Genomic DNA, 23,803 nt, shown 5'->3' on the forward strand with positions numbered 1-23,803 from the left:
AACAACTGAGGTGTTGAGTCATGGTCTCCCTTAGTTGTTGAGGTGTTAAGTCGAGATCTTACTCAATTGTTAAAGTGTCAAGCCAAGATTTTCCTAACAACTGATGTGCCAAATCAAGGTCTCCCTTAAGTTGCCAAGGTGACTCACCCTATGCACATATATACTCGATTAGGCTCACGAGCCTCATTGGCGAAGTTTTATTAAGCTCGAGCTCGGCTTGATTAACAAACAAGGCTATACATTAGGCTTGAGTTCGATTTGAAGCCCGTTTGTGACCATCCCTAATGCCATCGTACCAAACACCTCCTATGAGATACATTTGTTTTTGTTCTAAAACTTTATTTAGGCTCAATTTGGAAGGAGTACAAATACAAATATGTAGAGTGCAAAACTTTGCATTTTTATACATATTTATATTTGTACTCCTTCCAAACTGAGCCTAAATAATGCCTCCCCAATGGAGCAAATAAATGAGGTCATGGGACGAGATCTTTTGAAGGCAAAAACTTTATGAAGAGGCATTCCTAATGTGTGGTTGGACGCTCATGAATAAAAAGATTAGTGGCTAAATCATAACACCATCCCAAGCAATGTGAATAAAGGAGTTGGATACGATGCTCGGGATAACATAGGTAACGAATGCTGCTATTAGGATACAAGTGACGGTCACTTCCCTATAACTTTAACATACATGTATAGGAGATATTAATAATGTATAACTGGATTACGTGCGTGTTTTTAGAGCTTTTGTTTTCAAAGAGATCGAAGTTCCTATGATTGTTAGGTCTTAATAAAGTAAATAAATCAAAATAAAGATTTTTCAAATAGAAAAAATAAAGGAGATCTATTTGTCTTTGGTTCTTCCCCACCAAGAGGAGGTGATGCATAAATAAATTTCAATAAGCAACTAGGCAATAAATGATAGAGTTTGATGTGATCTTTTAGCTTGGGAGGTGTTTGGTACAGCAGTATTGCATTGCCATTGCATTTTGGTTGATCAATATAAATTTGTGTAAAAGAGAGTCTTTTTTTTTTAGAATTGATCAATGCAAATTGTCATTTTCACCTAAAAGGTCAAATTTAATGTTCATCATAAACATGCATTCTCTAATTTAAATAACATTGTTTTCTCCAAAAAAAAAAAAAGTCCAAACACCTCCTAACCCTAAATGAAAGTAAGTCAAGCTTATCCTTTTTAAGCCATTTAGTTCAGCTACTTAAGCTATTGTCGGGTATAGGTTTCACCTCCATTAGTCTTGAATAGACCTGTTAATGGTTCGGGTTCAGGTTGGGCTTTGTCTTTGTTTTAATAGAATATACTCAAGCCTGAGCTCGACCCTTATGTGAAGCCCAAAGTCCGGGCTCAAGTCAATTAGAAATTTGGAAAAAGTTTTTTTTTTTCTTTTTTTATTCAATAAAAAGCTGTTTCATTTATACTAAAAGATGTTAAAACCTAGAAAATAAGGAATGACCTCACTATTACTTGGAAAAAGAGAAAGAATAATAAAGAAACAAATATTATATATAAGTATTTTTATTTATATAATACATTATCAAGTCGAATTCAGGTTCTGATTGGGCTTTTTGAGAAAGCCTAAACCCGGCCCAAAAAAAAGTCAAGCCCAATGTTTTAGGCCTGGGTCCAAACCCACAGACCTGAAATCCAGGGACGGAGCTAGGGGGGGACCTAGGGGAGCCATGGCCCCCCCTATGGTCCAGAAATTTATACACTCAATGTAGTTTTTCTATGTAAGTTTGTTCCCTTTCCTCACTTTTCATCCAATGCTTGGCTCCCTTTATGGCCCATCTATAAGTTTTGACCCCTTCATAAAAAAATCTTAACTCCGCCCCTTCTGAAACTCTATCCAAACCCGACTTAAATCAAACCAGGCCGAATCCGCCATGAACAAATCTAATCTTGAATCATGAACTCGGGATTGAACCGATTCAGACGTTCGAGCCGAGCTGGGTTGTATAATAAGAGATTATACAAGTAATATAGGAATGACACATGTACACAAAAAGTCCCCCTCATTTCCGCTTTTCTAGAAAAGTGGAAACCCTATTTGGCATGACTCGTGACGCATGTTGTGAAAATGATTTATACGAAAAATAAAAAGGCTAGTAATAGTAAAAAAGAAAGTATGCGTTGATTGATATTTTGATATGACAAGGCGGCCAACATTAACACGACTTTCAAGCATCCAAACCTCGTTGATTCTCCTTCTCTCTCTCCATCTCTCCTCTTCACGTCACCAAGTTAACCAAGGGCTGAAAACAAGTGTATAAGCAATATCTGAAGTATGCTGTAGTGTCCCTTTTTATAGTAGGAATCGCCGTGGAGAATAATGCATGATATATAATCGTTCCTAGTCACGTAGGGAGATTTAGAAAGGCGTCAACCCACCACAAGCCCATGTTAGTGGCTCAAGAGTAAATGCACCCACATCAGTTGCTCCACAATCACTAAGGAATACAATTACCAAAATGCCCTTAGGAAACTGTCATTTGTAAAAAATGCTCATAGTCGATGCCACGTGTCAGTATTTGGTGGATTAACTAAATATATTTATATCAATATACATACATGAATGATAAATACATATGTACATAGGTAATTACATACATAAATATATATTTATATAATATTATTAGAAATATAAATTTAAATTAATATATAGGATTGGATTGGTCTAACCCGATCCCAAGTTAAAAATCAGGTTCATACTTTACAACCTTCACCTTAAGCTAAACTTCAACCCAACCTCACCCTAGTTTTTCAGGGTACCCACACTTTCTCTCTTTCTCTCTCTCTGCTATTTACTGATTAATTGTGAATTATAGTATATCTTAATAATTAAATATATGATAATATTCTGGTAATTTAGTGGGGTTTTCGTGTAATGACGAAAAGACCCATAAAGTGGACCTTCTAAGAAATTTGAATCAAACACCGTTCCCCTTTTTAGCGTACAAACAACGAAATGTACTCACGCAACGGCAACGCCCTTCTGTCCTCCAAATCTTTACTCCCAACAAACAACAACAGGCAAAATCGGCCATTCAGCCCGAGACCGAATCTGCTCCTCACAAAGCGCGTTTCACGTCGATCTAATAGCATGTTTTGGTCGTATATCGGGAGCATCTCCCTTATTTATATTTATTATTTATAAGAGATATTTTCGATACAGGATGGAATGTGATTGTGATGAGATCGGTGTAAGCCTGTAAAGCGTCCTTTGTGAATAGCAGATTTCAATTCATTCAACCCACCAACCACGACAAAATTATCTTTTCTTTCTTTCCTTTTTCTCCCTGCCATCCTCCTTCTCATAAATGACCTGTCAAATCTATCGTCATTTGAAATTCTTCCCCTCTGAAGCAACCAAAATAGTACTTAATTAGAGGAAAAAGGATGTCATTTGATTGATGAACACACCCTCATTCCTCACTAATCCACAAGCAACCAGTCGACTACTGATTTTTGACGTGAGACTCGCTTCGATTTAACCCTTCCTTAATCAACAAACAACTCCTTGATTTTCTTTCATTTTATTTACTCAAACCTACTTTATAAATTTTATTTTATTAAAACACCTTTATAAATTTGTAACCTATCTACTTAATCAACATTTAACTAAGAATTAGTTTTACCCAAGGTTATTTATTCTAAAAATACCCCATAACACTTCTTTGTTCAAAATATAAAATTTACCATATAGAACCAAATAGCAATGTTTTCAATCCGTCGTTGACTTGGTTGATCCAATCGTTCGAATTGTCACTTGGCTAAGATTTTGGATCCAATTCAGTCAAGACCCATCAAACGGTTAAAAATCATTGACTTGATCAAGAACTATTTGACCCGATTGATTTCAACTGTTGACTTGTTTGACCTAGTGATGGGTCGTGGGTTGCACACTCAATGTATACAAAACTTTTGGAGGCCATAACTTTGCACTTCGATGTTTGATTAGGGTGATTTTTTTTTTTATAACTTTTCGAGATCTGTGTCCCACATTGCCGTAGGCACCTTGCCCCACTATTTTTGCAAAAAGCCCCTTTTTTGGTATCAAATTGCAATTTTTAATATTTTTATAAATAAAAATTAAAAAAAAATATTAAATATAAAATAATACATATAACTATCTGAAACATATTTATACATTATTTACTGCTGAAATATATATTTATACACATATATACATATATATGTATACTTAACATATATAGGTGATGATGTGGCATGGTCTGAACTATTCAAGTTGGTTTTTAAAACATTAGTTGCTTGTATCTTAGTAGGGGCAAATTTGATATTTTCATTTATATTCATTTTTTATTATATTTATTTGAATAAATGTTAATGATAAAATTGTCATTTTTAAGGTTGATTAAGTAAAATTTGCAAACTATAAGAATGCTTTAGTAAAACACAAACTATAAACTATAGGCAGGTTTTAGAAAATAAACTATGAGTAGTGTTTGTGCTTCAATAAATGACCCTTTTATCTATTTATTAGTCATTTAGTCAGAACTCAAAACCCCTTTTTAATTAATTAATTGAATAAAAAAAGAAAAAAAAATATCCCCTTTGAATGGGTTTGAGTTCTTCCTACTTACGGCAGTGGCTGAGTGGGCCGTGGGTAGTGGAATTTTGCTAGGAGTAGAATGTATACAGCCAAGTACAAAACCTTCTTCCTCCCTTCGAGACGATGAGACTTGAGAAAATCCCGGAAACCCATGCGTGGGGGTATTATTATTTAATTATTTCCCCCTATGTCCTTCCCACCTGTTTTTCCCTAATTATTTTCTTATTCTGGATTTCAGGTATTTATGTGCTTCCCAGCTCATCTCTTTTTTTAATTCCCTACATCATAATTCTCATAAATTAGTTTATTATTATTTAAAAAAATCGGAAACTGGGGTTTCCATTTTCTAAACCGGTGACAGGTCACCTACATCTCCTGGGGTTAATCCCTGTCTTCTTTCGCCCACGTGAATCGGACAACACCCCCCCAATCCGCACCGTTGGTTGACAGACGCGTGTCAGTGTACTCGGTCCTGCACTTTGCCTTTTAAAAATGGTTTCTCCACCTTGGATTGGAACCTTCCGAAAGATCCGATCCGATCATTCTTTATTGCCAGTAATTCCAATCCCACGGCCTAGATAAACTGATAAAGTGTCTTTGCAGTTTGCACATTCGTGTGAGAGTGGAGAAGAGATATCTTATGCTTTTCCTCGGTTGTTATCGATAAAGACGTATAACAGAAGGCGAGGTGCCGATCAAACGGTCTAGGTGTTTTCTTAGCCATCCCTTGATCCTGACCGTGCGTTTAACATAAAAACGACATCTCCATACTGCCCATACATGCTATTGTCCTTTTGCTAAATGACGATGCTATCCCGCTACTCCATCCTCATCGACATGGATGATTTGGTCACTTCGCTCACCAGACATCAATAATTCGGTCAATCAGACTGGTAACGCCATTAGTGAATAACTGAATATCATACCTGTACTTGCCCAAACACACCTTTTCTACCATTTATAGATTATTATTTCCGTATATACCCCGTATTATTGTACACCATACGACGGTACTGTACCGACTACCTACCGTCGTATTCGTACAGTTGTCTCTTTTGGCGGATCTGGGGGGCACTCCCCTGATCTAATCTCATCCACTGATGCCTAACTTCGCATATATCGTTTTCGCATCAGATCGTTCCTCCGGTTTTCACAGGTGGACCCACCATTGAAATCCACGATGGGGATATTCGAACCATTTTGGGCCCCACAGGTGACTTTCCGACACGATATTCGACAAATCAATTTATCGCGATACGTTATGTATACGATGTAACGGTTTCGTTTCGTAGACATTTCGTATGTTTCCGGTTTTTAGCGGCTGCGTTTCGGCCCAAACGGATAACTGATAAGAACGTCCGTAAGTTAATCTAACGGCTAGGATAGACCTTTTGGAATGAGTCAGGTTCTGGGCCGTCGATTAACTTCACCACCACTTAACTCAAGATTTGCTCAACCATGGTTACGATTTAACCCCACCGTGCCCAAAATAAAACCTTATCCCCTTAACGCCTCTCACTGTTCTCTCTCTCTCTCTCTCTCTGCAACTCATTCAGTTGTTTGATCTGAAGCTTGTTAATGGCGTCTTTGTTGTCCTCGTATTTTTCTTTTTGACAGCCGGATACACAAATCTATGCTTTGAGCTAATTAGTTTTAGTCTCCATTACTGAAGCAATTAAAGCTCGGTGAGTCGAAGCCTCAATGGCGTATTCGTTTCCAGAAGAGGTCTTGGAGCATGTTTTCTCGTTCATTCACTCCGATAAGGAAAGGAACGCCGTTTCCCTGGTGTGCAAGTCCTGGTACGAGATTGAAAGGTGGTGCCGGCGCCGGATCTTCGTTGGGAACTGCTACGCAGTGAGCCCTAGGATTGTGATCAGGCGGTTTCCGGAGGTCCGATCTGTGTCGCTCAAGGGGAAACCGCATTTTGCTGATTTCAATCTCGTGCCGGAGGGGTGGGGAGGGTATGTGTACCCCTGGATCTCGGCCATGGCCGAAGCTTACCCGTGGTTAGAGGAGCTGAGATTGAAGCGTATGGTGGTGACCGACGAGGCGTTGGAACTGATCTCGCGTTCATTTAAGAATTTCAGTGCTTTGGTCCTCTCGTCTTGTGAGGGTTTCACTACGGATGGACTCGCTGCCATTGCTGCCAATTGCAGGTTCTTTTTCCTTCACTACACATTTCTGTTGCTTTGTGCTGGCCGGCAGTTTGAAACCGATTTTTAGTAGGTTTAGCTAAAACCCCAAGTTCTCATGAAGTATGATTGTTTAGTTGCTGATTGACGGTCAATGCATGAAAAGATTTGAACATTTCCCCCTTTCTTCGCTTCAAAATTTTGTCGTTTGGTGGTGAGTGGCGCAAGTTTTCTTCAGACCAGGAGTATTTTTCGTTGCTCTTCAGCCATTTTCGACTTAATAACGTTTCTTCTTTCTGTTGAGGTCCTGAACTAACCCTAACTTCTGATGGTAATCATTTGTGTTTCTTTCGGTTAATCTGTGAAATCCTTTTTTTCTTCCCTTTTTGTTTTCAAGAGGTCTAGGGTGGAATTAGATTCTGAAATGACCAATGTGGAAAACCTAGTGGCGGTCATTTGGTTCATTATTTTCCGCTCATTGTGTTTTGTTATGGACTGATATTATATGGGTCTGTTTCGGATTCCTGGATTCTTCTCCCTTTTCTTCTGTTTGTTTACATTTTAATATGAAGAATGGTTTTCTTTACCTGGGTCCTTTTAGGGTTTTGTTGCATTGCACTTTTTGGGATTCAGGATCCTGCTTATTTGAACTTTTAGTAGAGGGGAAAGAAAAGTTCTTTCAATAAAAGCGTGGGTTATGTGGCTGGCTGGCTGCAGTTGGTTGCTGTATTTCTCTATTTTTTTTTTCTTTTTTGCTGCTCTGATTTAGAATTTTTTTGGCTCTATGATTTGATGTAGGAATCTGAAAGAACTTGATTTGCGGGAATGCGATGTGGATGATCGGAGCGGCAATTGGCTCAGCCATTTCCCTGAGTCATGTACATCACTGGTCTCTCTCAGCTTTTCATGTCTGGAAGGGGAGGTGAGCTTCTCTGCCCTGGAGCGCTTGGTGAGCAGGTGCACCAACCTGAGGACCCTCCGGCTCAACCATTCTGTGCCCCTTGACAAGCTCCCTAACCTCCTTCGCCGGGCCCCTCAGCTTGTCGATCTGGGCATGGGTGCTTACACGGCAGAGCTCCGCCCTGAGCTCTACTCCAGGCTTGGAAATGCCTTTGCAGGCTGCAAGGGTCTCAAAAGCCTATCTGGGTTCTGGGACGTGGTTCCCTCATACCTTCCAGCTACCTACTCTGTATGTGCTGGAATTACATTTTTGAACTTGAGTTATGCCACCATTCAAAGCCCTGATCTTATCAAACTCATCAGACAGTGCCGGAATCTTCAACGGTTGTGGGTAGGTCTCTTCTAATTTTGTACTCTGTGGTGGCCAACTGGCCACTATTCTTTTTATTTGCATAGTCCGCAGAAATCTAAGGCAAAGTAACTGCAACAGGTACTGGATTACATTGAAGACAGTGGACTCAATGCCCTTGCGGCATCTTGCAAGGATCTTGAGGAACTGAGGGTGTTCCCATCAGACCCATTTGGCCAGGAAGCTAATGTGTCCTTGACGGAGCAGGGTCTTGTCTCTGTTTCTGAGGGCTGCCCCAAGCTTCAATCAGTTCTTTATTTCTGCCGACAGATGACAAATGCTGCTCTTTTTACCATTGCAAGGAACCGTCCCAACATGACCCGCTTCCGTCTCTGCATCATTGAGCCCCGGACACCGGATTACCTTACACTGCAACCACTAGATGCTGGTTTTGGTGCCATTGTCGAGCACTGCAAGGATCTCCGGCGCCTTTCGCTCTCTGGTCTCCTCACAGACCTCGTGTTCGAGTACATTGGGACCCATGCACAAAAGCTGGAGATGCTATCAGTGGCCTTTGCTGGGGAGAGTGACTTGGGCCTTCATCACGTGTTGTCTGGGTGCAAGAGCCTTCGGAAGTTGGAGATCCGAGACTGCCCGTTTGGTGACAAAGCCCTCTTAGTAAATGCATCAAAGCTGGAGACAATGCGATCCCTTTGGATGTCTTCATGCTCAGTGAGTTTTGGAGCATGTAAGCTTCTTGGTCAGAAGATGCCTAGGCTCAACGTTGAGGTTATTGATGAAAGGGGCCCCCCAGACTTGAGGCCAGAAAGTGAGCCCATAGAGAGGCTTTATGTTTACAGGACAATCGCAGGGCCTAGGCTCGACATGCCTGGCTTTGTTTGGACTATGGGTGATTTGAAATCTGCAACCGAATTTTCCTAAACTCCACCTGGGGTCAAAGCTTTGTAATGTAAGCCTGTTAACGCTTCTGTGTGGAAGGTTGCATGTATGAACTCTGTTTTACTTGTCATGGTGTCATAGTTTGATCTTATAAGGCCTAATATAACTGCAGTGATGCCAGGCTTCCATGAAGAGACCTCGGAGCTCAATGGCCAATTTGTTTTATTGCTTGGCTGAGCAGAAGAGATTGAGGAAGCATAGACAATGAGGGGATAATAAGTTATGGTAGTTGGGTTTGTTATAAAATCTTATGCAGCTGCATAATCTTGTATACGTGCGAACATTCACAAAGTGATGATGATGCATTTGTATCAGTTCTGTGGAGAGGAGATTTTCAGTTATGATGTTTATTTGACTCAAAAACTTTGTCTTTGGAGATCAAAAAGCACGAATTGCAGTTTTCATTTTTTTTTGAATTCTTTTCATACCAGAGCAAACCCACTTCAATAACGTTCAAACTGATTGACTATGTATAGTGATCGCCTTGTCTGATGCTGAGAATGGTATCGCCAGGTGTTTGTGGATTCGTCCGAAAGGAAAAAATGGATAAATTGTTTGCCACATTGTATTACCCTTTGACTGAGTAAACCTGTTGGGTGAGAATTATTGAGGGTGGTGGGTCCGTTCCCTCTGATGCACGACGTGTCGGTAATTGTGGTTGAATTTTTATTGTCTAGGGTACCTTGTTTGAAACTCTGTCCCTCGGAGGTGCTTATTAGGGATTCTGGGTGATGATCTCTCACGCAATCTAGTGTCGGAAATGTCATATGTTTAGATGGATGGATCATGGATGTGCTGCTGCCTGAATCTAGTGGACTCTTGTCTCTTTGACTGTGAATAGTGGCTGCCTTTAAAGCTTCATGGACTTCTATCAGTCAAATGGAAAAGACATTTTCCTGATCTCTTCTATCAGTCAAATTGAATGGTCGAACATGAGGAGGAATCCAGACTCAAGACACGTTCTTTGTTTTTCTTTTACGCGACGAGAAGAACAAATACATGGTCTATGAACAGTCATATTGGAATCTCTGGAATGCCACTAGTTTCTGTGGTTATGAAAATCTAATAAATCTTGCTTGGGCGATGCCATGGGGAGGATGTCACAAGTGATTTCTGTGTTGTGTGTACAGATGGCTGTGATGATATTAGGAATGATTTGGACCGAACCGTTCTGACATTCAGGGTGGTTGTTCAATGTTCAAGGGAATTGGATTTAATAATTATGGAGTTAAAACACTTTGATCTTTCATATGCTTTATCACCATTTTAATATCATGGGAGATGGGGGGATAGAAGTAGAATCAATCATTAGGGTTAGAGTTGCTTGTTTCTGAGGAGCAACTGAAAAAAAAAATTATAAAAAAAGGTACAAAAACAAAGTAAGAAACCTGCCATGCTGCCGTATCCTCCCCGTGTAATGAGTAATGTGACCGGGCAATCTGATACATGAATCATCCTTACTACTCAATTAACTTCCCCGCCAAGAGAGAGAGAGATTCCAACTTGCAGGGGTGAGATCAGCAGGTTTGATATTATAATCTATAAGCAGCTTTCAACAATTTTGAAGGTGATAGATGAGATCATTATTCATTGGAGCTGTGTTCTGCTCTCTTTCTCTCTCCCTCTTCTTTGGTGGGGTGGGGTGTGGGAGTGGGCATCAGAGAGATCTTGAAATGGGTCTGGAACTTATCATTTGCTGAGGAGAAAGCGCCCACATCTCAGACTCTGAATGTCAGAAGCCACGTATCAAGGTGTATGAAGTATTAAAACTCAAAAACCCTTCATTCACAAAAATTTTACACCAATGTACTCCTCAGTCTTCAGTCCTCAGTAGTCAGACTCTTGACTTCATTACTAGCAAATATTTGTTTATGGTTGTTTCAACTTTCAACTTGGAAGCCCTAACCTCACCTGACCTTTACCTTGAATATAATAATGTAAGGCGGCCTTGGTAATAAATGAAGGCTTGGGCCTCCATGAAAAAGAAAAAACTCTGAAAAGAAGAAAGAAAAGGAACCCTGGAACAGTGAAATGGAAAAGAAATAAAAGGTAACTTGTGTGAATAACTTTTACAGTGTGGGAGAGACTGGAGAGAAAGAGAGGTGCTGAGTTGCTGACTGCTCAGCCTCGACTGTTGTTCCACGTGATATATTCCTGGGAAATTCATGGCCTCCACAACTTTTGCTACAGGGAACCCTTTTTTCTTTCTCTCTTTATCCCACCTGAGAGAGAACTCACAGACTTCTGAGTATTATTGATTATTGAATACCAAACAGACAAAAACAGAGAAGGATACATAGATACATTGATAGAGAGGTAAGAGAGAGTAATTAGACTAGTGAAAGTAATAGAACAGAGAACCCACAGACAGTAAACTGTACAATACGTAAATAACCAACCAAGATCCAACTCTTTTTTATTCAAAATGCCCGCCATGTTTGGACGTGGAGTTAATGCTAACCTCACAGCAATAAACATATACGACGGACCATGAGGAGATATCAGTCTCTCTGTGTGATGGAATTGAACTGAGCATGTGATGAGAGACGTGGCAAGTAATGGGGGGAGTAGACCCATCAATGATTTCTTTGGGCCCACAGAGTTGTCAATTTTGATCTGGCCCCACAGGCCCTAGAGAGAGAGTCCCCACTGAGCCGTTAGATGTCATCCTCAGAACATGAGAATTGAGAAAGGTGTTGGGTCGGTCATGGATTCCCCAACCCCCCTCATTCCTCAACCAGTAATGGAGGAATTAATAAGGCCCAATTCTGCTAATTAGGACTTTTCATGAGGCAGGACCATTCCCAATTGGTGAGACACTATGACTGTAAGCAAGTGGTGAAGTGAGCAGAGCAGAAAATCATGCATAGCCATACAATCATCCTGAACCATATAATTTGGGTTAGATGACGAGAGGAAAAGGCCAATGTACCAGCTGAAGAACCCAGAACCGTGAGAGAGAGGGAGAGAGAGAGATGATCAAGTCCAGTAGCAATCAGCAATCAGTAGGACCAAGACCACCCATATGCAGGTGAAGTAGAGACAAGAAAACACAATTTGTCAGTGCTATGTCACGCACCGTTTCCTTCAATATTGACTTTCCTCTGTGCCTCATCTCAGTGTTGCAGAAGTTAGGACTCAGGATTGGCCTCTAGTCTAAACAGAGGAATCCAACAGTTTTAGGAACAAAAATTGCCTTGCTTCATTTCAAAGTTTAAGAGATTTTCTGTCTCTAAATTTAGATATGAATTGGGTTTTGGGTGGTCAGAATCCAGGGATTAAAACTTTAATATGGGTGGAGGAGACTGCAGAGATGAGAGGATGATGATGATAATGATGATGATGGGGTATTCTTTTTCTGGGTACTACTACTTTTGTTTTGTCAATTCAACCAGCACATGCCAAGTCTCTATCCAACTCACGTCACCACCTCTATATGTGGAGCTGTCCGGAGTGTTGTTGAGTTAACGCTGCAGATTTTTTCTTTTTCCCTCTTCGCCTTTTGAATTGTAAATCACCATCTTTTTTGAGAGGAGAGACTCATCGCTCATGCATGCAGTTGCAGGGCTTCTCATTCCAAGGATCCAAAACCCAGGACTGTTAGTGCTTTTTAAATGAAATTTTCAACCCGGGAATTAAAAAAAAAAAACCTAGAAATAAAGGCACCATCATCATGCTCTTCTCGGTAACAAAGTCAAGGTACGGTACGGTAACACTGATCCAGTTTTCAACTTTTCATCCAATTTTGATTTTCCGCCAACCAAGCACTCGGTCAAAATCCAAGAAGATTGACAGAGGGAAGGCCAAAATTTCCACCTTTGGGTAATTGCACTGCTGAATTGGAAATTCTCTGAGCAGAAAGAATCTGGCTTTTTATAATAATTATATAAATATTGACAAAGAATAAGGAACTTTTTTATTGAATTATGAATATATATATATATATATATATATACACACAAAATGCAGACATTTGTATTCTGTTAATTTGGTTTTGGATTTTCTACCCAATGCCAATGTTATTTTTCTTTAATAAAAACTTCCTTTACTTTGATTTCCTATTTTTGGAACATTAGTTATATGCCCTCGAGGAATAATATACAAAACATGGCCAGAATTTGATGTTGACGCTTTTTGGTAGAGATCAAGGTTTACAGCCATACAAGTAGGGAGGAAGAAGGATAAAACTTTAGGACCTTTTGTTTCCCTGATGTATTGTTGTTTTCAGAAATGCATATTTAGTAGAAGGCCCCATGAGTGGGGCTGAATTTCCTTGGCATTCTCCCAAGATGCATGTACAGAAAGAAATATAACTAAAGGTTCGTATTGAGTAGCATATAAGTTATTAACTTATTACTTGTTAGCTGTATGACCCCATCTATTTTGGCTGACCATGAGGGATTCTATAGCTGATCCAAAGCAGACTGGATAAGCCACATGTAGGATTGCTCACGGTTTGGTTAATCGAACCATAAGCTTATTTTTGAAACCGACCCAACGCCTTCAGCATCTTATATTTGTGAACCAAAACCAAATTAAATCAACCGGTTAATTGAATGACATGTTTGTTTCTTTTGGTTTTTTATATTTATAAAATATTATAAAAAACATAGATAAAGATGTAGGTTAACCACAGATGTTTTGGTTCGGCCAATCCATTCATACTTTTTAGTTTAAATTTTAACATAGGAGTTATTTACAAAAAGTGGCAGTTTTCAACTCAGTAATGGGCCACACAACAGGGGGTAACCCCCAACCCAGGTGGTGGGACTCGATCCCAGGTAATGAATTTGTCAACATGATTCTGAACAAAACACTAATGGAAAGATATTGTCCCAAAGATAATAAGAGGCATTTTAAACTGTCAAGAGGCGAACCAATATCAAAACCAAATAATGTATTTATGATGTTTATGTTGCAACCTTGGGAGAGAACTAAAATAAGATACTCAACTCAAGAAAGCCTTGATCCCAAATACTTGGGAGGTGGTTACACATTCAGTCTCACCATTAATATCAACTATATTATTAAAGAAATATTAAATTAAAAAAGAGAAAAAAAATGTACAAAAACAGCAATCAACCCTTCGACAAACCTGATCTTCCTACAAAGAGGACATAGCATGCTCTGTACAGATAGTCCAACTTCTAATTGAGACAGCCTCAAGATATGAAATAATGTACAACATGGGGGACTACTGGAGGAAGGACCAAAAAGAAGCCATGTTTTCCTCATTAAATTAAATTCCATTTCTGTACACTCACCATGAAAACATGAATATCTGATAAACTCCTTATGTAATTGCTGCCAATCCCACGACATCACCTTCTTCAGTGTTGATTTCAGGAGCCATGCCTGAACTGCGAGTCCTTGCTGAAAGTAAAAGTGAAGAAACAGGCTTACGATCCGACCATATTGACTGGGATCCATAAATTACATGCATCAAATTATCAAATATGCAAGCACTGGCCTTCATGGGCTATTTCTTTTACATTGATCAATCAACACATGCAACAACATTTCATAAAATACTCACCAGTCCTAAGGAAGATGTAGGAATCTCACCGTCAGAGAAAAAATAGTTAACTAAAATATTGTACATAGAAAAACAATAGTGCAACCCTGCTTTGCACAACAAAATTAACAATTAGCAAGCAACCAAGAATATTCTTGCATGTGGACCAGAAGCTAATCTTGTTGAGTTGGAGATACTGATCTCCACATGAAACCACTGTAGATAAAAAGGCATGTGGACATCAAAGAAGCCCTGTGGGTATGGCACCTGAGGTTACAAAGCCCATCAGTTTTTCATCATATATCTAGTAGAGATGCAACCCAAGATGCAGCTTTTTTGGTACTCGTGTTCACAGGGGCTACAAGGCCCAAGAAGCAGCTTTAGGCCCTGAAATTGTTGATCCAGGCACCCACAGAAAATATATCATTGACAAAGTTGAAGATTATGACACAAAGGCTGGGCATCAATTCTATGATGTTCCTATACCACAAATGTTAGGTTGTAGGTTTCATCCCAATTTACCCAACCTAAGAATAACAAGATAGGTAAAGATGGTCTTCATCTAATATAGCTATATTTGTGTTAATATAGTTGACCATGACTTCCAGGAAAAAGAAATGCCGATCTCTGATTCCAGGAAAGTTTATAAACTGTCCATCTTGGGTCCAAGTGCATTACAAAAGTCACCAGAATGATAATGAGAAAATTGAAAATAAATAAAAGATTCAATTATGTGAACTAGAGTCTACAGAAAATACATTACACACGAGAAAAAGAAATATACTGCAATTTGGAGAGAAAATAGGGATTTTTTCCTTTATTGACAACATGTAGATATTCTACTGACGTTGGCAGATTAGTAGATCAGTTGTTTAAAACTTAATACAGCTACCCAGTTTTCATCCTATTTATACATTCCCTTTTCTGTTACAAAAGAAAGATTAAAAGCCAAGAACTGTCAGACAGGCTACCATGAGCTATTCTTTCCCTTGTCCACTCTGAAGCAAGGTTCAAAGTATCAATATGTATTGTGTGTATCACATTGCTAATTGTTGAGATATTCAGCAGATTTTTGTTTCTTTTTGTTTAGCATTATTAGTTAGTGTTATTGGGCCCAAGGCCCATTAGTTTATGTTTACTTTTAAAAACTGTTTTTATGTTATCAGCAGCAGCAGCAGCCCTATTAAGGGCATATTAGTCATTGTAATCTCTTTTATTGTGAGTATATAAGATAATGAGTGGGGCGGTCAGGTTATTATCAGCCTCTCCCATATCTTCTCTCCAAGAAACTCCTTTCTTTCTTTCTTCTTTCTTTCTTCTTTCTTTCATTGTTATCAAATCATGTTGCAGATCTGAGTTTTCTACTTGGTATCAGAACCACATTACAAGATTTTTGAGTTTTCCACCATGCAGCCCTAGATCAGCCAACTGCCCAGTTCTTGGATTTTTTTCGTGGATCTAGAACCCTTGATTGCAGTAGGACCCTTTATTTTTTACCTAGGAAGGGGTGCTCAGGATTTTTTAGGATCCTTGTGTTTTTCTGAAAGAGGCAGTTCAAATTCTGGTGTTTTCTGAGGTCTCTGGAGAGAGCAGCAGCCTTCCTCCTGTTTCTACCAGCACCTGGGAAGTTGGGAACCTCTCCAAGTAAAGGTTTTTAGGTGTTAGAACGTTGGTTAAGGCATCCAAAGGGGATCTATCTATTCCTTCAGGTCTACAAATGATTTTTAAACTATTCTAAGAACTATGGAGGGCAGTAGAGTGGAACACAAGTATACCAATGAAATGGGACTAGGTGTAGGGGGGGCTGGTGATCTTTTTGGGGTAGGGACCATCACTACAGTTAAGTTGGATGGTACAAAGTGGTCACAATCAACCAAAATGGCAATTGGTGCTCGTGGAAAATTGGGGTATGTGACTGGTGAAGAGAAGAAATCTGACCAACTCCGTTCAGCGGGTGTAGGAGAACTACATGGTGATGACTTGGCTGTGCAATTCCATGTTACCCCATATAAGCAAGAGCTTTCTATGGGCTAACACAACCAAGGAAATTTGGAATGGAGTTTCAGCCCTCAAAACCTTGTGGTAGGAGATGGACAATTTGGAGAGTGTGGTTTGGAAGAGTAGTAAAGATGCAACTACTTACTAGATGCTAGTACAGAAGAACAGTGTTTGAGTTTCTAATAGGACTCAATCCAGAATATGATTTTGCACGACACCATGTTCTTTCTCATGACAGTGTAACTATCTCTCAGGCATATGCCTTTGTGTCTGGAAAAGAGAGGAGGAATGTTATGATGAGGAACTAGGAACCTAAGCATTAAGCAGTCTACTATGCTTAGCCCAGTAAAACCTAATCCTGATGAGGATAAGGGCGGTACTGATAATAGAAAGGAAGACAAGAAGGACTTGATTTGTGATTACTGCAAGAAGGCCTAAGCACACCAGAGATACCTTTTGGAAGCTTCATCCGCACCTTATACCAATTCAGCTTAGAGATAAAAAGGAGAATGCTACTATGGTAATGACTAGTGACTTATCTAGATTACTTACAACACCTTTGGAATCAATTGTAGCAACTACATTTAGGGTTGAGTTGGAGAGATATGGGCAATTTCTAAGTCAAAGAGATACAACTAGTTCCAGTTCCTCACCAGGTGGACAACAAGGTGCAAGTGGCCCAAGAGCCAAGTCACACTACTTCATTTGCTCATATGGGTAGTTCATATGCCATTGCAAATTATGCTTCCACTACAGGTAAAGGGGGACCTCATTGGATTATAGATTCAGGAGCTTAGAACATATGACCAACACTCCCACCATCCTCTCTTCATACTACCTCTGCTCCGGTAGAAATAGAATCTCCATAGCTTATGGCTCCATGTTCCAATTGCTTGGAAGGGGTCCATAAAAATAATTAATACCATTACCTTGCCTTCTGTATTGCATGTGCCTAGACTGAATACCAATATTTTATCTGGGTAGTTTGACAAGAAAAATTGAATTGATCAGTATTTTTTTCTCTTGGTCATTGTGTTTTGCAGGATCTTGAGTCAAAGATGACAATTGGGAGTGGTCATGAGTTGAATGATGTCTACCTTCTCAATGTTCTTCCTAGTCATCAAGGTCATCATGTCAATAGCAAGAGTAATTAGTCAAAGTCAGTGTCAGATTATGCTTTCACATAAAGCATAATCAGTTAGGGCATCTTTCTTTTGGTTCTTTGTTTTTTTTGTTTCCAAAGCTATTTGAGTCTGTTAAGTTAACCGGTTTGGAGTGTGAAGGTTGTCGACTTGGAAAACATTGTAGACATTCTTTTAAGTCAGGCAATTAAAGATGTTCTTCAATTTTTGATATTGCCCATACTGATGTTTGGGGACCATATCATGTTCCTTCTATGGGTGGCTATTGCTAATTTCTCCTATTTATGAATGATTATTCGCAATATTCGTGGACATACTTGATGAGATTTCACAATGAGGTACCTGCCTTTGTACAATAGTTTCATCAAATGGTTTTGACGTAGTTTGGAGTGCAGTTCAAGGTGTTCAAATCAGATAATGCTATGGAATATTTATAAAAAACTCGTCATCCTATTTATTAGATCATGGAGTAATTCATCAAAGCAGATGTTCATATACTCCACAACAAAATGGTGTAGCAAAAAGGAAGAAGAGACACATTATAGAAGTAGCAAGAAGTACTATGGTGAGCTCCACAATTCCACTTCAATTTTGGGGTGATGCAGTTCTCACAGTAGTTTTCTTGGATATGTTGTTCCTTATAGCCTTATTTATCCTAAGGGGGAAGTTGAAAGGTTTGGACAACCTATTTTGATATAAAATCTGTAAAAGAAAGAAGAAAAGAAAGAGGAGAAAAGATTTCAGCTAAGAAAGAGAGATGAGAGATAGAAGAGAATGGGAGAAGCTCAGAATTAGGTCTGGCCACCCCTTTTATTAGATTATATACTCATAAATAAAAGAGAATACAAAGACAAATATGCCCTTAGTAAGTCGGCTACTTGTGAGAACTTAAAAAACACTCTTAACTTAAAACATAAACTAATGGGCCTAAAGCCCAATAACTTCCTAACTATGCTATGTAAATAAAAAACATGTTATATCGGCCCAAATCTCAACACTCCCACTCAAGTTGGGAATAAATGTCACACATTCCCAACTTGCATAGATCATGTTCCAGTTTGTTTCTTGCAACTCCTTTTGTAAGAACATCAGCAAGCTGCAAGTCAGATGCAACATATGGCAAACAAACTTCTCTGGCTGTCACCCTTTCCCTTATAAGGTGTCTATCAACTTCTATATGTTTCGTCCTATCATGCTGAATTGGGTTGTTGGTAATGTTAATTGTTGCCTGATTGTCACAATATAGCATTACAGGTTCTTTAGCCTCAATTCCAATCTCCCCTAACAAGGAACAAATCCAAATGAGCTCTAAAACACCATGTGCCATGGCTCTGTATTCAGCTTATGCACTTGACATTGCCACAACTGTCTGTTTCTTACTCTTCCATGAAACTAAATTTCCTCCAACAAGAGTACAAACTCCTGGTGTAGATCTCCTATCATCTAGGCACCCTACCCAATCAGCATCTATGTAAACCTCTAACTTCAATTGTCCATAGTCAGCAAACAATATGCCTCTACCTAGGTGTCCCTTCAAATAGGAAAGTATCCTATCAATAGCCTCCTAATGCTGAACTCATGGGGCATGCATGTATTAACCCACCACACTCACTGCACAAGAGATGTCTAGTCGTGTCATACACAAGTATAGCAACCGCCCCACTAACCTCTGATATCTTCCAACATCCTTCACTAGTTCACTCTCAAAAGCATTTATCTCGTGGTTCTAATCAATAGGTTTGTCAGCTATCTTTGCCCCAAGCTTTCTTGTCTCATGTAGTAGATCTAGAACATATTTCCTCTGTGAGATGAAGATCCCATGCTTGGACCTTGCCACTTCAATGCTCAGAAAGTACTTCAGCTCCCCAAGATCCTTAATCTCAAACGCTTTGTGCAGATTCTTCTTCAGGGTATCAATCTCACTCAAATCATTTCTTGTAACTACAATGTCATCCACATACACTATCAAAACTGACACCAGTGAACCCCTCTTCACAAAATGAGTATGATCAGATTGAGTTTGAGTATAGCCAAATACAACTAATGCACTTCTAAACCTGTCAAACCAAGCTCTGGGTGATTGTTTTAAACCATATATAGGGACTTCTTAAACTTGCATACCTTTCATTTTTCCACATTATTGTAGAAACAACTGGAAGGTCCACATACACCTCCTGCAAGTCCCCATTGAGAAAGGCATTCTTCAAATCAAGTTGGAAGAGGGGCCAAGAGTATGTAGCTGCTAGTGATAAAAGAATTCGGACTGAACTCATCTTTGCCACTGGTGCAAAAGATTCCAAGTAGTCTATGCCATAAGTTTGAGTATACCCTTTTGCAACTAGCCTCGCCTTGTACCTTTCTATACTCCCATCAGCCTTGTACTTCAATGTATAAACCCATTTGCATCCAACAGTCTCCTTGCCATCAGACAAATCCACAATCTCCCATGTCTGATTATTAATCAAAGCTTTCATTTCCTCCTGCATAATTGTCTTCCACTCAAATTTGGAGAGTCTCACTAACACTCCAAGGTATAGACACAAAGTCAAGGGAGGAAAGGAAGGCCCGGTAGGAAGGGGATAATCCACTGTAGGAAAGAAAGTGTGAGATGCAATGAACAGTACACTTCCTCTTCCCTTTTCTGAGGGCAACAAGGAAATCAAGGTCATTTGCAATTACGTTACGAGTAGGGGTTGTAGTATCAATAGGAACTAAACTATCAGGGGGAACAAGAGGCATACATGGATCTGTGTAAGTCGAACTTGGAATCTTCGATGAGCTGATAGGGAGTGACATAGGTTCCTCTACTATGGAATCAACCTCCCTGCGTTGCCGTAGGTGTTGTCGTGTAAAACATTGAGAGACAGGACACAATGAAGGTGGCAAAGTGGGTGAAAAAGGTAGGTCAGACATCGGAATAAACAAAGGAGCTAGAACAGGAAGTGGTATAGACAGTTCACTTCCTTCTCCAAAACACTCCCCCTGAGAAGAACCCCCCAAGAAAAATAAGTGTGGACTCAAAAAAGGTGACATCCATAGTAACATACCGACTCCCGGAGATTGGACCATAACAAAACCCCTTCTAATTTCCTACATACCCAAGGAAGACACTTCTTCACCTTAGAATCCAGTTTTGAGCGGTGAAAACCAAGAACATGGACAAAGCACACACATCCAAACATCCTTAAAAGAATATGGAATGTCTCCCCCTCAAGAAAAAGAAGGTTGAAGGAGTGCTATATCCAAGAACACGAGAAGGCACCCAATTAATCAAGAATACTGCTGTAAGAACTGCATCACCTCAAAAAAGAACTGGAACTGTAGAGCTCAAAATCATGCTTCTTGCTACTTCCACAATATGTTTGTTCTTCCTTTCTGCTACACCATTCTGTTGTGGAGTGTATTTACAACTTTTCTTATGGATAACTCCATGCTCCAAAAGGTATGATGACGGGTTTTTTTCAAAGTATTCCCTAACGTTGTCTGATCTAAACACTTTCACTCGTGCCACAAACTGTGTCAGCACCATCTAATGGAATTGTTGAACCAAAGATGGTACCTCATCACAGGATCTCATCAAATATATCCAAGAGTACCGAGAATAATCATCCACAAACAGAAGAAAATGTTGATAGCCGCCCATAGAGGAAACATGGTATAGCCCCCACACATCAGTATGAACATATCAAAAACAAAAGAACATCTTTTATTACTTGCTTTAAAGGATTGTCTAAGATGCTTTCCAAATTGACAACCCTCACACTCTAAACTGGACAAACTAATAGACTCAAACAATTTGGGAAACAAAAAACGCAAAGAAGCAAAAGACAAATGTCCGAGCCAAAGCATAACCTGACCCATCGACTCTGACTCAATACTTCTACTGACATGATGAATCTGATGACTAGGAAGCACATCATGAAGATAGATTCCATTCACCTCACGACCACTCCCAATCGTCCTCTTTGATTCTAGATCCTGCAAAACACAATGGCCAAGAGAAAAAATCACATAACAGTTCAAATTCTTTGTCAAGTTACTAACAGATAAAAGATTAGTGCTCCGTCTAGGAACATGAAGGACAAAAGTAGGGTAATGGTATCAGTTATCCTGACAGACCATTTCCCATCAATGTGAATATGTGATCCATCAACTGTGGAAACTCTATCTCTACCAGAGCAGAGGTGGTATGAGGTGAAAATGGTGGTCATATGTTCTAAGGCTCCTGAGTCTATAATTAAGGGAGGTCCCCCCTTACCTATAGTGGATACATAATTTGCAGTGGCATGTGAACTACCTGTGTGTGCAAACGTGGTAGAATGACTACCTCCTGATCCACCTGCACCTTGTTGTCCACTTGATACCGAGTTGGAACTAGTTGTATCCTTCTGCTTTAGGAACTATCCATCTCTCTCCAATTCGGCTATCACTGCAGTTGTTGCAAAAGATTCTAGAGAGGTTATAGTAGGAGGCCTTGCTAAATCACCAGTCACTTGCCATATTCACATTTCCCTTCTTATTTCTAAGTCGTCTCGGTACAAGGTGTGGTTAAAGCTTCCAACAGGTATCTCTGGTATGTTTGGGTTTCTTACAGTAGTCATAGATCAGATCCCTTTTGTCCTTCCTCGGTTCATTTCCAACCTTATCCCCACAAGACTTAGGCTTCACTGTGCTAACCAAAGCTGATTGTCTCGGGAAAGAATATGTTGTTGTGCAATATCATACTCAGGGTTAAGTCCAACTAAAAACTCAAAAACCCTATTCTTTTCTACCAGCTTCTAATAAGTTGTTGCATCTTTGATACTTTCTCAAACCACAATCTCCAAATGATCTATCTCTTGCCATAAGGTTTTTAGGGCTGCAAAATAAATAGCAACAGACTTATCTCCCTGCCTAGTAGCAATCACTTGGTTTCTCAATTGATAGGCTCTAGCAACATTTTCATTATGTGATTAGGTTTTTTCTACTCCATCACAAATCTCCTTAGCTATGTTAGCCCATAAAAAGTTCTTACTTATATGGGGCAACATGGAATTACATAGCCAAGTCATCACCATGTAGTTCTCCTGTACCTATCGGGAATGATTAGTTTCAGTTTTCTCTTCCTCACCGGTGACATACCTCAATTTCCCACGAGCACCAATGGCCATCTTTGTAGATTGTGACCATTCTAAGTAGTTTGTACCATCCAACTCGACTGTAGTGATGGTTCCGACCCCGAAGAGGTCTCTAGTACCTCCTCCCTCGGATCCCATTTCTCCTAAAAATTTGTTTTCAACTACACAACCCTCTGTAACTCTCAGAATAGGTTAGGGAATCAATTTGAGATGAAAAAGAAGGTATTTATCTCCTTTAGAAACCTCAAACGCCCTCCTAGAGCCCTAGAAGCCCCTTCATCCAAAGATTACCTTTTCTGTGGGAGCAGGAGAAGAGAGAAAAGAGGTTGCCGCTCCCTATAGAGACCTCCAAAAAGGCTGGAACTTGAGCCGCCCCTTCAAAAAATCTCAAGGAATCCTAGAAAACTAGAGTGCCACTTCCTAGGTCAAAATTGAAGAGAACTAGAGTGCCACCTCAAGGAACCCTAAAAAACTAAAGTGCCCCTCCCTCCAAAGATTCCCTTCTCCAGTTCTTCCTGATTTTGGTGTAAAACCCTAAACCAGCTACAAGGGATTGCAATTCCACCAAAAAATCCAAAAATTGGGCTTACTTGAAGTCTTTGATCAGCCCTTTACCTTATCGTGCAGTCGGCCGATCTAGGGCTGCATGATCCGACTACATGATGGAGCAGCTCAAGAAATGTTTAAACTTGCTCTGATACCAAGTAGAAAGGTTTGGACAACCGGTTTTGATATTAAAATTGCAAAAGAAAGAAGAAAAGAAAGAGGAGAAAAAGGTTTCAGCTAAGAAAGAGAGATGAGAGATAGAAGAGAATGGAAGAAGCTCAGAATTAGGTTTGGTTGCCCCTTTCATTAGATTATATACTCATAAGTAAAAGAGAATACAAAGACAAGTATGCCCTTAGTAAGTTGGTTACTTGTGAGAACTTAAAAAACACTCGTAACTTAAAAAATAAACTAATGGGCCTAAGGCCCAATAACTCCCTAACTATGCTATGTAAATAAAAAACATGTTATATCAGCCCAAATCTCAACAGGGGAGATGTTTCATATTCCTTTGAGGATGTTTGGATGTGTAAGCTTTGTCCATACCTTGGTAAT

At 39.6% G+C, this 23,803-nt stretch overlaps 2 protein-coding genes across 4 annotated transcripts in view; one reads left to right on the forward strand and one right to left on the reverse strand.

The window, feature by feature from the left end:
• Window positions 1-6,088: 6,088 nt before the first annotated feature.
• Window positions 6,089-9,293, forward strand: LOC148867360 (protein TRANSPORT INHIBITOR RESPONSE 1-like). Its single transcript, XM_088978206.1, has 3 exons — window positions 6,089-6,745; window positions 7,520-8,012; window positions 8,112-9,293. The coding sequence occupies exons 1-3, from the start codon at window positions 6,291-6,293 to the stop codon at window positions 8,910-8,912; spliced, it is 1,749 nt and encodes a 582-aa protein (XP_088834332.1). The 5' UTR covers window positions 6,089-6,290; the 3' UTR covers window positions 8,913-9,293.
• A 4,502-nt stretch (window positions 9,294-13,795) lies between these two features.
• The window catches only part of LOC148867361 (ARM repeat superfamily protein), a 49,127-nt gene continuing 39,119 nt past the window's right edge, over window positions 13,796-23,803 (reverse strand). For all 3 annotated transcript variants that reach the window (XR_016110829.1, XM_088981326.1, XM_088981328.1), the window contains one exon: window positions 13,796-14,303. Coding sequence is in view for 2 of the 3 variants with exons in the window: in XM_088981326.1 (XP_088837452.1) it covers window positions 14,224-14,303 (80 nt within the window). In the remaining variant the exon portion in view is untranslated. The remainder of the gene's footprint in view (window positions 14,304-23,803) is intronic.

This window comes from Nelumbo lutea, chromosome 3 (assembly GCF_056320005.1).
Source record: "Nelumbo lutea isolate HS-2025 chromosome 3, American lotus-T2T, whole genome shotgun sequence".
Taxonomy (NCBI): domain Eukaryota; kingdom Viridiplantae; phylum Streptophyta; class Magnoliopsida; order Proteales; family Nelumbonaceae; genus Nelumbo; species Nelumbo lutea.